This window comes from Pagrus pagrus (genome assembly GCF_965226575.1).
Source record: "Pagrus pagrus genome assembly, chromosome: 17".
Classification (NCBI taxonomy): domain Eukaryota; kingdom Metazoa; phylum Chordata; class Actinopteri; order Spariformes; family Sparidae; genus Pagrus; species Pagrus pagrus.
The window spans coordinates 17,493,979-17,508,952 of NC_140201.1; the positions used below are offsets into that span (position 1 = coordinate 17,493,979).

The 14,974-nt window shown below is 42.4% G+C and overlaps 1 protein-coding gene across 1 annotated transcript; it reads right to left on the minus strand.

Moving 5' to 3' along the window:
* Positions 1 to 4,653: 4,653 nt before the first annotated feature.
* On the minus strand, positions 4,654 to 6,872 carry hoxa13a (homeobox A13a). Its single transcript, XM_084378978.1, has 2 exons — positions 6,173 to 6,872; positions 4,654 to 5,665 (listed from the first exon to the last, which is right to left on the minus strand). Exons 1-2 carry the CDS (start codon positions 6,831 to 6,833, stop codon positions 5,418 to 5,420), a joined length of 909 nt encoding a protein of 302 aa, XP_084235104.1. The 5' UTR covers positions 6,834 to 6,872; the 3' UTR covers positions 4,654 to 5,417.
* Positions 6,873 to 14,974: the final 8,102 nt, after the last annotated feature.

Genomic DNA, 14,974 nt, shown 5'->3' on the forward strand with positions numbered 1-14,974 from the left:
AACATCTTCAGTCAAACCACCCCGACACTTCAGTTTAATTTAATATTTTTATTTTTAAAAATTAGATAATATCGCTTGTGTTTTGCTCGCATGTGTAAATGTCTGTTACCGGTCACATACACATCATAAAGTATTGGATCAAAGATATTCTAATTCAAAATAAGAAGGTTTATTCTGTTTATTAGTTTGAAACGAAAACGTCGCGACTGGATTAAATTTCTCACCACAAAATTATCTTATTTCACTTCTGTGTCGCATTTTTCCATCGAAGCTCAAAATACTGATGAATAATGAAGGAAACACACGACGGATATTATAGTTTCATTCACAGATCTTGATTAACTCAGGCTCCTTTAAATGGCGGCGATCAGATTATACAATAAGTTACTTGTTTTTACTAACAGCTGAAGATTCCCATCGATTGTAGTTCAATCAATAATCTATTTTAGTTGAAAACCAGACCAAAGCAGGGTCAAATCATTGCCGTCTTACTGGCCCTCGCATTCATTTATTTTGAGCAGAAACATGTCAGACCATTGTCTGGACAGGATACGAATCTGAAGCATCTTGCAGCGGTTTATAAAAACATTCAAAGACATGTTTGTGGCGTTTCGATCAGCAATCTCAAGGATTCTGAAGAAAAACACGTTTCGGTGTATTTACCAAAAGGTTTGCTGCACAAAATGGCCTCACAGCTTAATATCTTGCGCGGATCGATGTTTATTCTTTGACTTTCATCAACACCAAACATGTGTTTTATGTTCGGGGGAAATAACTAATCTGCGTTCAGGCAAACAAAAGCCACGCGAACCAAACAGACCCTCTGCTGTCTCTGTACGCATTCGTCCTCGCTGTTCATCTTTCTTTTAAAAACGTGCCTATACATCCTTCATAAACACGCACTGTAAATTATCTGGCATTTATATATCAAACCAAATGAGATCAGGACATGAAAAGCCCCTCTGCAGAGGAATCAGGCGCCGACAGGGACATGGAGGAGGCTTTCACATAATCTCGGTCAAGTGCTTCTATTTGACCGCTGTCACGGTCTCGGATAAGCTTATGTCTGCTCCGGTCTTTGAGCTGTATTACGAGATTATCTTCCAAACTCACGCTCTCAAGCTTGACCAGAGCTATATTGTTGACTGACTGAAGGTTGCAGGCCTCGCCTCCATTACGCGCAGAGACAGCGAAGGTCAATGTAAAGAGCAATGCCTGGCGTTGGCCCTGTCTGTGCTCAGCCATGTCTGACAGGCAGGGGAGAGACACACCGGGCTGCCTGCTGGATATGTGCTCCGTTAGAGTTATTTACTGATCTGAACTGAAACCTCTCAGGATATTAATTTATTACAGATATAATAGCACAGGGACTCCGTCTATGAGGGTTCAAAATAGTCTGTTTGATTCATTTGACGACAAGAAACCATGATCTTATTTTTAGTTGTTTTCTTTTTTTAAAGAGGCCATTTTCATTGTTAGTGTAACATGAGATTGACAAATCTATAAAATGTCTCAGACTTTAAAATAGATGTTTAAAGTAAGAGTGAAATAATCATTGTTCACTTTCACTTTCTTTAGGCTACTTCTTTGTGATTAAAGTCGCCTAGATTTAATGGAACTCCATTAATAGCTTTTTTTAAATAAAGAGTAGGTGGATTGAGCCCATTTTGAGTGCAGAAATATAAACTGTAATTCACTCTTTCGCCTTAGTGTGGCAGCAGAGCTCAACTCTTCCTCCTGTGTTTCCTGCCACAGCCGGTGGGCGGGCCAATCAAAGATGGCTCGTGTGAGGACAGACGGCTAGGCGGCGCACTGAGCGTCGAGCTTTGGAGTGTCACGTTACAGGAGGCGGGACTTGTCGGCTTTGTTTTGGTTCTCAGCGGGCCAATAAGACGCTGCCGTGCTCCCTCGCAGCCAATGAACTGCCGCGCTTGCGCGCGTCACTGCAGCAAACTTCCGCTCTAAAGCGTCAACACTTCCGGCTCCTCTGTGTTTTTTGGACTACAGCAGTCAGACATCTCTCTCTTTTTTTGCCCCATCTCTGAGCTTCTTGCGTAACACGTGCGCGCTCCGCCGTGCCTACGTCAGAGGACGCGAGACATGGCCACGCCGCATTCCGTGCTCGCGGACGCACTGTCTCACATTTCTGTGGTGTTTGTGTGAGTCAGCCAGCTGGCCATGTGCAAGTCATAAGCACGAGATATCAGACTGCTCAACATTTAAAAATACTGCACGACACAGCCTTTAGCTGGCTGCGAGCACAGTCCAGATTTAATGTTTGTTTGGACTACTGAATATCTGTGGTTTTTATATAAGTGTGAACAAATAAGCTTCAACAAATAAACTTTTATTTTAATACGGACACATTAGGTGCGATCTGTTGAAGAAGTAGATGTTAGACGAGATTTTGTCGGTAAAAAATCAAATCCAGCAAATAAAAGCAAAAGTTTAATCGGACTTTAATGGATTATATAGCTGCAGCCTTAACATTGTTATTAATTATCACTTACTCTATGACTAAAACCACTAACAGTGATGGGCGTATAATAATAATAATAATAATAATAATAATAATAATAATAATAATAATAATAATAACATTTTGGTTGTGGGTGAGAATTAATAGAAACATTTTGAATGATGCAAGTCGTTTATTTTTCTGTATCAGTGAGTGTAAACAAAGAGCGTAAAGCGCTTTCAATTACCGGGAGAAGTGAAAAGAGGATTTATGTAGAACCGCATGTACGATAGTCTACAGTACACGCGTACGTCCTTGAAATTAATGGGAGAAGACAAAATGCATTACGCTTTTACATTCCGCAAAATGGCCTAAAACAATTATATCAGCACGTAAATCAACCTAACAGGTGGAGAAGCTGGTCAGAGGAGCTGGAGCTGTGAAGAAGGTGGGGGTTTGGGTTACACGCCTGATATTTCACTGCCAGTAAGACTGAATCATATTCAGTAATGCAGCCAACACAAGCATGCTGGGATGTCTGGTTTCTGGCTGAAGCTGTGTTTTAAAAAAAACTGCACTTAGTTTAATGTATGAAATGTGACTATTGCTCTAAAAGATGTTCTTTAAAAGACTACCAGCTTATCACTGACAGTGAACGATGAGCAATGCGAGTGAGGACGCACCGGACGGGGCTTCGTTTCCAGTACACGCACTGACGTTACAAAGCCAGGCAGCGAAGGAAAGAATGAATCCAGTTTCATCATTTCATGAATTAAACCTACAGTTCAGCTCATATTTACACAGCCGAGAACCCATATTATACTATTTTCTTATTTTCAATAAGTGCCGCACTTCCACGCAACAGTCTCCCCGTGAACGCTCGAGACGGACACATCAAACCAATTTTAAAATTACATTCAAAATATTTTTAAATGATTTTTATTTCCTTTCATCACAGCCACCGAGAGCCATTTTAGGTCTTTTTTTTTTTTTTGCTTGGCTTTCTATTTCTGATTAATCCTGTAATAACAGAGAGCCAACAGAAATGATCAAACTGCACTAAAAAGAGGATTCGCTTTAGATTACCGGGATTCTGGATTTACATTTAAATAACCTCATATAAAAAATATATAATAAGAGTAAACAAACAAAAACGGCGGTAGGAGCCTTTAGTTTCAACAACACAGACTGAACTCCGGCCGCCTGCGCCCTTTGTTACCTTTCGGCTGAATGTATAAAAGTCATCCACATTTAGTGACTCAATTTAAACACATTTCTAATTCTTTTCTTTTCTAATATCGGAATATATTTATACTCATACAGCAACATTTAGTGTATATAATAGCTGCATTTCAGTAAACGCAACATAAAGGAAATGTGAATATCAGAGCAATTCATTTAGAAGGTGACGCGTGTTCAAAGCGTCATCTAAAAGTGTGGATTTCACTGTTTAAAATGTCATTATGAGTAAAATAAAACCGCTGAGAAATTAACACGGAGAGAAAAACACACACGTTTACCTCAGAGCCCTTGAAGATTGAATGTTCTTGCAATCATTTTTGATATTTACAGTCAAACGCACTCAGAACAGAGAGTAAGGAGGTGAATTACGCAGCGTTTTAAAAGAGCCTGTTTAACAATAATTTAAAATAAAGGAGATTCTCCTGCGCCTTCCACCTGCGTCTGTTTATTATCTTCTCTGTCAAAGTCAAAGACAAAATCTGAAGACTGAAAAAAATAAAATTATCATTATTTTATTATCTTTGTTGTTTTTATTTTGTTATCAAATGTATCGACTCATATATTATATTATCACTATCTTCATTATTAAGTAGGCCTTAGCTCTGCCTGTGATGTTTGACCACCAACCCGGATGAGAATATATCACCAAGCCGTCGCCAGATGGCGATGTCAGCCCACATTTCAGCCCACACTGGCCTCAACTGACTTATTCCCTCTCCTCTCAGAGCCAAACACATCTCCACTTCACATTCCACATATTGGAATTTCTTAATAGACTTTGTATGTAGTGTTTCTGGATAAATAAAGCTGCTACAAACACAAGCAGAGCCACTACGAGAGATCTTCACTCTGTCACATGCAGCCTGGGGCCTGTAGGTATTTTAACGTGAACCTTGAGGCCTGGTGGAAGAGGAAAAAGATGAAGCGGTTGGATGTAAAAACAAACTAAAATATAAACAAGTCCATGTTTTATTGGGACGGACTTAAACACCGACATACTGGGACTCACACACAAATAACCTGGATATCATGCCGGACTTTACTTTATATACAACCACATGAATAACGCACACATTATAAAAGCTATGATTGATATGAACACATATCCCGAACGATTATCTAAGCATTATAATAAGAAAGATTGCACCATGGATTGGATATGAATGAGAGCACGGGTTCATATGATGGGACTACGAGCTAAGCATGTGAGGATTTTTTTTTTTTTTCCTTTCTTTTTTTTTTTTTTTTTTAAAAAGGAAGCCAGGAGAGGATTAATATTTAACATTCCCAAGGTCCAAATCCGTCACTTCCTGTGAATCTTCGCATTTTATCACTCTCGTAAAAGAAAAAACCTTGCAGATAAAGGCGTAGCTCGGTGGCGCACACCTTTCTGAGCTGGGGTCAGTTTGTTCCTGTGTTGAGAGTGAGCATGCCAAAAAGAAAAAAAAAAGAAAAATAAAGAAGAAGTCACACATACAGTCAGCTATATATTTTCTCTCGACTCCTTAAACAATATTTAACAACAAGTGGCAGGAAGCGGGGGCTCCAGGACTCAAAGGCCTCCGAGAAGTTTTTGTTCCATACAAATAAATCATGTTCAGTCAGGAAGGGGTTCTGCTGATCCAATCCATGAGTCCAAACGTGTGTGTGTGTGTGTGTGTGTGTGTGTGGGCCTGGTAGTTTATCTCCCACTGATAATTGTCCCGTGATGAAAAAACTAGCTGATGGTTTTCAATTTGTTGACAACTTTCTTCTCCTTTACGCGTCTGTTCTGAAACCATATCGTGACCTGCCTCTCGGACAGGTTGGTCTGGGCTGATATCCTCCTCCTTTTGTCCTTCGTGATAAATTTATTGGCGCCGTACTCGCGCTCGAGTTCCTTCAGCTGCACCTTGGTGTATGGCACGCGCTTCTTTCTTCCGCGTCGATAAGAGCCCGAGTCTCCTCCGGCGTGGGACACCGCGTCTGAGAGGAGACAAAGGAAACTGTCAAGAGCTGCTTCTCAACAAGTGGACTCAGCCCACTCTCAATAGTGGCATTTTTCATCCAATGAATTAAATGTATGAATAACTGAGCCACTTGATTTCAAATAAAAATAAAATGATTCAAGATTTACTGTGAAGATTGCGTAAAAATGACCACAAATGTGGATTATTATGTGGTAATAACAATGTATTAATAGAAATAAAAATGCTAGCATCATTTATGAGAGGGGAACAAAAAATATAATCTCAGCGCATCACTTTTTTTTTCATTTCCTCTCATAAATAAACTAAACATTTGCCCTTCCTCACATTATTTCAGTCATTTTCTTGTAATCAAATTATCACACTGGTGTGCTGTTTGTTCTGCAGGTTGACACACAATTTCATTCACCACCTATTCTTGACAATGTGACTCCTGTTTGGTAACACACTTATATGTCGAACAGCTCCGTCCTGTAAAAGCTGGACTCTGAGGGACGCTTCCTACCTGGTATGGAGGACTTCCACATGTGTCCGGGCTGGGGCTGCTCCTTGGCGCAGTAAACCTGCCCGTTCCAGCCGTTCGCGGCGAGAGTCCACGGCTGGTAGCTCTCCATGGGCAGCAGGGACTCGTGTCTGGCCTCTGACGGCGCACTGATAGTTGGCACCACGGGAACGTCCAGGTAGCTGGGCACAGGTTGGTATGGGCCTGACGGGTAGGTCGGATAAAAAGCAAATTCCTTTGCCCGAGAGGTGAAGTCGTCGCCCGAGGCGGACGTGTCCATGTATTTCTCTCCATACGCAGAGGGGGGCTGCGCTCCACACGACTTTATGCTGCTGTGATGCGACATTCTGCACGGATAATAGCCGCTACCGAAGTACCCATACGGCAGGGAAGCGCTGGATGAATTCTGAGCTGCAGAGCAGGGGCTGCACTGCTTCACTGGCTCGCCCATGCCGGAGGTAGGCACGTCGCTTGACGAGTAAGCCGTGCTGGGTGCCAGGGACGCGGGGTGCGCCATCAGATTCCTACACTGGTTCGCAGCAAAGTTGCCACCAGCAAAACCCTCCATGTTCTTGCTCACTTCATCGGAACCGCCGCCGTTGTCGTAGAGGAACATCACCGACGGGTCGACCCAGCGAGGACGGAGGAGCAGTGACGTTGTCATAGCACGGCATCCAACATTGAAGCTTCTGGCTCTTTTTTAAAAAGCCCAGAGACTGAAAAAAGGAGATACTGGTTCCCAGAGAGTATGCCACTCTGACGCGCACAAGAGCGCCGAGGTTGCGCAGCCATTGGCCCAGATGTTGTCACGTGACCAGGCTATGCAAAGAGGACGGTAAACATCAGCGAGTACAGATAATTAAATGGAGAAAAATGCGGCGAAGTAAGGTGACCGTACCTATGAAGGGATTTCTCTTTTGTCGCTTCTGTTTGAAATCAGATGGATTTTGTGCCTTTGTTTTTTTAAAGTAAGACACTTACATCAAGAGTAACATACTTTTTATCCATATCAGGATATATTTCATGATCCTAAATGCTTTTTTTGGACATTATTGTCTTGAAAATGTGTATTATTTAGTGTGAGGTTGAAATAAAAGTCGATTAATTCAACATTTTTTAGAAACATGACTTAACCATCTACATATGACAAATATGCACAGCCCTGTGGCCTTTACGCACGCACACTGACCAGCCTTTGTCTGCATTGCTTTGGGACGTGGGTGTCTCTTCTCAACCATTCAACAAAGAGGAGTCCAATGTATAACAACATAACGTTAAAGTATATTATATTCCAATGTTGCACATGATTTACAAGGAAATAAACAGACTTCTGTCGCCCGCTGATGCATAGAAACGACGTGTGGTGTGTTGTACCTGTCCGTGCGGACTCTGTACCAAACTGCGCATTCAGTGTGGGGTGTAGAAATGCTTTGGAGAAGTGTACGACTCGACATATGTCCAGTTATTTCATTCATGTGTGTACATATCTGTAGAAACGCAGTCAGAAACACCCCCCTCTAAATATCCACACACACATTTTAGGCAGAAATAAAGAAATTCGGATGTAACGTCACGATTTCATGTAAATATTCCAGCACTCCACTTCCGACATGTTTACAATAAGCAAAGAGAGAAAACAGCGCCGTACTTGGCAGTCCGTGCGTGTTTTTACATAGGAGGTAGACGCGGCTGGAGGCCAAGGTCAAGTTGAAAGTTGCTGTCTAGCCATCCAGCCTGTCGGGCTATTCACGCTTTGAAGGGACCGTCTGAGCTCTTGAAAAGAGCGGAAGAGGGGTGAGAATTCCTGTCCCAATGAAAGCTATTGGAGGACATTAACTTTTACTATCATTTTGTTTTCTCCACCGTTTATTCTCACGAACTAGTCTGTGCCCGCTTCACTTGGGTGGTGCGTGTGCTGTTGTGTGTCCCAGGAGTTGGGGATTTAAAAGGAATGTCGTTGTTTTTTTTTATTTGCAGATCTTTCGGAGGTGTTTTTGGCGCATACGTGTGAAAATGATGTTGATCCCTGAGAAGAGGGGACGGGATAGAGGTGTCGGGAGTGTGTGCGTGTGTACGTATGTATGTGTGTGTGTGAGAGAGTGTGTGTGTGTGTCTGGTCTGCTGGTTTGTGTTTACGACCAGTGGCTCTCCGTCTATTCTGTGTTGGGGGAAATGGAGCTTTCACTGGATTTGTTAGCAGAGTTGCAAATCCGGCATGAGTTTTTTGGCCTGATTGAGTCGAGAAATTGTGCCGGCGCGTAATCTGCTGCTGGATGATGAATAAAATCAAACGGAAGCTGCCACTCGAGCGCGTAAAACACTGACGCAGACGTCTGGTTTCCAGCCTATAGACGTGTAATGTTTATGTAAATTATAAAAAACGCTTCTTTGGTCTCATCTGCTTCCTTTGATAAACCAAAAGCTGAACTTCCGCGCAGTAAACCATCAATATAAAATGAACTCAAATAACCTATCAAATCATTTTTGAATATACAAAAAATAAAATTCCTAAAAAATATATAACATAACATGAAAACCACACGATTTAAATAATATACTCTATTCACACTTTAATCTTCACTCTTGGGGTTGCGTGGCCTACCTGCACTGAAAATAGCAAAACAAAACTGCGGAACCTAAAACAAAATATGCCGAACAGAGCAAGAAATGATGCACAAAGATTGTTTAACTTCACAACAAACATGATTGAAAGGTGGAAGGCGGTGTGTGTTGCGGCAACAGAAATTGTTGGATTGCACTGTAAGTTTTGTTCATGCGGGAGGTGCATGGCTGCTGGAGATGGTGGAACCACGTGGGACTGCATTATTTTTGATTTTCGTTTAGCATTTAAAGTCATTTGATGGAGGAAATGCGCCAACTTTAATACACACAAGGGAAGAAATGCAAGAATTAAAGTCAGGTCGTGTGTTTGAATGCAATTATTCAAAAGAATATCTTATTATTACATTACCTTTTCAATTTCACATTCATTAAAAACAGGATTAAACCACTCGTTGTAGTTAGTTATTAAAATAGGTGAGTGTATATCAGGATTTGAAGGCTACTGTTCGTCTTCTGGGTTCAAAATGCGACAAATCTTCCCCCCTGCATCGCAAAAACTCGCTCAGAAAATATATTTGTATTCAACGAATTAAAGAATTTCACACGCACCATTTTTCTGAAATTCAAATTTTTCAAATGCAGCGTGTTAACACGCACTTTTCTTCACAAACTAACCTCGAATGTTCGCATATCTTCACAATTTGGCGAGAAACTCCAGCTATAATAAATTATGTGATTCAAACTATGGTCATAGAAGCCTGGAAGCGTCACGCAGAAAAAATGATAAGCGATGAAATCATTCAGTAACAACATGCAGCAACAACTGATTCATAGAGTCACTGTGCAAGGCCTAGCCTGTTGCGCATTGCCCTGTGGCACTTTCTTCCTCAATGCAGGCAAAACCAGGCTTCAAAATAAACACAAACGCGTTAATCATTAACCGTTCCTCCTGATGCTGTAGCTGTCATGTTACACCATCTATCGGCATTACAGCCCACCATATCAGGCGCTTTGGGGTTTTATTATCTGCTGCTGAGAGGCGTTCAAGGGATCGTATATGCGCTTTATCCACGTTTAGATCATTTTATTCTTTCGTGCTGCAGTCACAACAACGTTACGCACTCTCCAAGGCGGCCGCCGGCGCGCACATGTGGTCAGTCCAGACAGGAGACATCCCAAACTACAATGAACACACACACACACACACTCACACAATGAGGCGGCGCACACATTGTCCCGCCAAATAGACGAACATCTCACCATGGAGTTATTTTGTTCCAGGGACACTTGTCAGACACACTTATTCACAGATGATTTGGCACTTAATTCTTATTCACTAGTGCGCAGAAAATTAATGGAAAATAACATTAATCGCACTGAATTATGATGAAATAGTACTTCACGCAAGTTTCAAGTGCATTTAAAGTATTCTTGAATTTGATTCGGAGCCACTTACTGAACTATCTGAAGGATCCCTGGAGCTTTCCAAGACTCTGAGACTTGGCAACACGGCCTGAAGGCTTTTCTCTGAGGTCATTATCAAGGTTCACCCCCCCCTTGTTTGTACTGGCATCCCAAATTACGCACTGAAAGAGGGCATTTATTCCACGGCCTCAGCGCCTCAAGCCTGCACGAGTAAAGCTGGGAAAGGTCTATATAAAGTTATGCTCTGCAATAAATTTTTATCTTTAATAGCACAAATTGTGTTATAAAACGAGGCTGCTAAGAAGAGCTACATGCAGCCCAGTGTCAGTAGCGTTGGTGACACGTGTATAAAGCAGACGGCCTGTCAAAAAGTTGTCAAAACATAACAACCAATATGTTTCTGTGGTCAGGGCAGTGAACCACAGGGCGGTCACACACTTGACTTTTCCATATTTTCTGGACGGTGGCCTGCGGTGTGATTATGAAGGATTGCGTAAAAATAACAAGAAAGACTGACCCACTACAGTCTCGGACCCACACACAGGAAGCCACCCAAAGGTATACTTTGGTTAACTGGGAAGGCTTCAATCCCAAGGTGATGTCGTGCCTTTGACTGACGTGTTCAGTCTGTTTCTGTTTCTGCAGCAGAACTCTTAAATGTTGCGTTAACAGCCTGCTAAAGCTGCGGCCCGTGAGCTGCATGTGAAATCATTTATTGGCATGGAGGAATCTCCGCAAATATGAAGGTCTGCAGCAGTTTGTTTCACACAAAGTTCAGCCGGTACTTGGTTACACATCTGTTGCATTTTTGATGGGCATTGCAACTGCATGTATGCAGGCTGTGATGGGGGGGATTTGCGGGGAGGAAAATAGGAGCTACTTTACACATTTCATGGCAGAAGTCTGTAAACCAGAGAACTTAGAGGGGAAAAAAAGAAAAGATACAATTTATGTGCTTTTATTATTTCTTCTCTGGTGAAAGTGCACATCAAATTATTATTATTGTTGTTGTTATTATTATTAAATATGATGTTTTCCTTTATTGTTGATTATTTCCTTTACAGTAATGTACAGAATCTGCCATGTTGGCCTTTTATATATTACATCCAGCATAAAGGCCGACATTAAGGAACATATTTTCTGGGTCCAGCTTCAGCAGCCATTAGCATCACGAATATGAGCTACTATTAAGTTATATTAAATATAAACTCAATGCAGCTTAAGCTTCACGCCGCTTTATGCGTCAAACCCGCATGTATTAAACACGCACACCTGCTATATTTCAAAGGTTTTGTTGTTTTCTTATTGCAGATTTTTTTTTTTTAATGATGCGTGTACAGTGAACGCACGGCGCCGATTGCATGTTTTTAAATATGTTCAACTGAGTTTAATTTAATTTAGCTCCATTTTTTGCTCTTTTTAAAGAATTACCCAAGAAAAAACGAAAATAGTCGCGAAGGTTCATTAGCAGCTGTTCAACGTGCCATAACTCATCTAAATATGAAAAACAGTGTCAGAAAATAATCGACCAGAGGACGACTTAATTTATTTTAGATTTTATCCATCTAAAATGTTTCCTTAACGCTGTGATTTTTGCGTGATTAGTTTAATTTAATTACTAAAAAAAAAAAAGGAATAATCCACTTCTTGGAAATGTAGCTTATTGTTTTCATAAGATCCTAAATAAATACGCTGTCCGTTTAGTGATTGAAGATTTTGTTAAAAACGTTGTTTATTAACTTACTACTGTGCTTTAATTCATTAGTAATAAGACTGATCACAGTTGGCGGGGACAAACTATTCTGTGTTCAATATGCAAACTTATCCAACAATACAATCGCCTCAGTTATCTCTTTTCCCCGCATGCTCCATGAGTCAAACACTGGATCTTATCACTCGATATGAAAGAAAAGAAAGCTATGATTCACTTCGGCGCTCTGTCAGTGCTATCTGCAACACCCCGTCAATCACATTTGGATGCCTGATCGTTGCATTACACCCACACGACACGCAGCACCTCAGCTGCACTCTTCGCGAAACGAGCAAAGAAACTGGAGGATTGTTCTCGACGTACGAATAGAAAATCCGCCTCTGGCCGACAGTCCCGTTATTAGCAGCTCAATCTCGCTGAGACGAGATGTAAAGAAAACAGTGGGACACACGCTGGCGATGGATCTGATGACAGACACACTCTCTAAAAATAAAAAACCCATTTGCAACCAGACAGACTTGTAAATATCACCTCGGAGATGCCAGGGACGCACAGACCAGCCTAAAGAATCGCATGCACTCTTGTGAAACGTCAGGGCTTTGCACCTGGTGTGTTGCCTTGCTACTGCTGAATTGGTGGTAAGCCATACCCCCATGATGTTTCTCCCCTTTAATGGGGTACTACAAGCCTGATCTCAGTGGCTTGCTAAGCCCTTCGTGTAATAGGGTTTGCAGGATGGAGCGGGGAAGCGCGATAAAAGCGGGTCTTACAGCGCGGAGATTTCCAGCTGTATAATCATCAGGACGTGTTTGGCTCTCCAAGGTCAGCGAGTTAACTCTCTGCTAGCTGCGTCATCCTGCTTCAAGGCCAAGTTGAAGCAGCGGAGGCGGGAGAGACCATGATAATGAAGGAGAGGCTAGATGTTATTTTCTTAAAGGTTCTGACTCCTCGTGTGAGACGGCTGCGCCTCAGCCAGCGGCACACTGAACCTCCACCAAACCCCATTCATGCGCCATTCCAAAACACGCTCAAACACTTTTTGTGCCAAAAGCAAATATTCTGGCAGGTCTGCGCGGCCAGGGCCGAGGATTGGATTACATGGGCCCTACTGCGCAGGCTCCATGGTCAAGTTCAAGTTGGGCTGGCTAGTAAAACTGAGGGGCGCATTCTGCAGTGTCTGCCGCGGGGGGCTCTTTGATCTCCCCCTGCAAAACTAGACACTGAAGCAGAGCCGTGACCGCAGTCCACTCCTCTGCACTTCTGCCACCAAGAATGTGCAGGATCTGGACCGACTGTGTTTCAAAAAAAAAATAAGTGCGCTGCATATTCCTTTACATTCATCAGGTACAAATGGTTCCATAATCAGCAACCTCTCCAAACCCACTCGCTGTCCTTCACTATCTAAAACACACACAATATAAGTGGCACTACTGTAAACCCACAAGGTCATTGTCGTGTTGCGCAAAAGCCGTTTCGAAGCGTTATCTCCGGATGATCACAAGATCCCATCTGCCCTGGCCAAGGCCCATTGCATCACTCCTGGTAATAACAAAACAATTGGACCTTTGCCATCTCAGGACACTGTATGGTAACCCATCTTTATGATTTTGAAAGCAAAGTAAAACCACTGTCAAAACAAGGGCGCTTTTGAATCAGCAGCCTCGGATGTGGTCTGATATGGCACACAAAAATATCAATATGACAGAAAATATGTTGTCAAGATGAACCGCCATTTATCAGATCACGTGTCCCTCATTTTTAACAGGCCCATTACTGGAAATAGAAGCCCAAATCAGTCCTGAAATAACTGACGCCGACTAACTTTCGCCTCTGTGCCAAGAGCGGAATGACACAAATTCAATTTGCCTTCTCCCTTCTGGCGCAACAAGATATTTATGGTTCGGCTGAGAAATTCCTTCAGTCCTTCAGCTCATTTCATATTATTTTCCATCAGTTTGCGGTTCTTCATTGACAATTTGCAGACTGATTTGTGAGTGTTTTGAGCGCTCTTGGTTCGGTCTCCAAAAATCATAGTCAATCAGTTATTTAAATAACAGCAGAACGTATTGATTCAATATAGCATTGACAGATATAAACTCTTAAAAGCAGCGACATCAAATCGTCAGAGGGCGAAGGGGAGAGAGACAGAGAAAGAGAGGGGGTGGGGGGGGGGGTTACTTTTTTCCTTTGCTGGCCAGATGAAAGAGTCGAGGGAGAAAAGCCAAAGGAATTTCCCTCACTCCTCCTCAGCTGCCGGGGCTGGGGGAGGGGGCAGCCGCCGCCGCTGCTGCTGCTGCTGCTGCGGATCGGGGCCTTTTCCCTCATTCGGACAGGCGAGGGCGCACAAGGACAGCGGAGGCTGCTGCTGCTGCTGGAGCTCCACCGTCTGTCTGCCTCCCTCTCCTCTCTTTTGAGACCACATGACTCCACCTCTCTCCTCTCTACACAACATCATGGCCGTCCAAGTATACCACTATAACCCTACAGATGCAGATCTCGACTCTGATTTGAAACATTGGCGAAAAGGCTGCTGGTATGACCAGATCCCTGTGATGCACGGCCATTTTTGGCTGTTTTAATGACAGAGAGGAGCTACATGCCTGATTATATATTAGGCTATTTAAAAAAATCATATGCTAAGGTAAGTTATAAGGTGCATGTCATTAAATATTACCACTAAAGTACATTGATAATGAGAGCTGACCTAATGTCCTTCTTTTAGCTATATCCCCCAGTACACTTTTTATTGCATATAGTAATGAAGCATATAGGATTAAATCTAGAGCCAAGAAGCTGAAAGAACTGAAGACTTGTTAGAGTCTAGTGGCACCCATATTTTCCAGCAAAGGCTGGAAGTTGGAGCAGAGACTGGGTGGATTTGGTCACAGCCTTAACCTCAGAAAACATTAGTGGACAGTCTGTGCACTGCATCCTTCACAGTTAAACATCAAACACATGATGGGACTGTATTAAATCCACATCAGGTCTGTGATTCCTGGATGAGTAGATGTCTTCTTTTCTCTAAAGACACAGGAAGTTAATATGTGGTGAGCTCAGCCTGCCTGATCACAGCCCTTAAAAGGAATACAAGCTCTATAATGTACCTC

Coding starts and splice junctions, on each gene's coding strand:
- hoxa13a (XM_084378978.1), bottom strand. CDS start 6,833: ATGACAACGTCACTGCTCCTCCGTCCTCGCTGGGTCGACCCGTCGGTG. Junction 5,666..6,172: donor GTGGAAGTCCTCCATACCAG/GTAGGAAGCGTC, acceptor GTCTCCTCTCAG/ACGCGGTGTCCCACGCCGGA.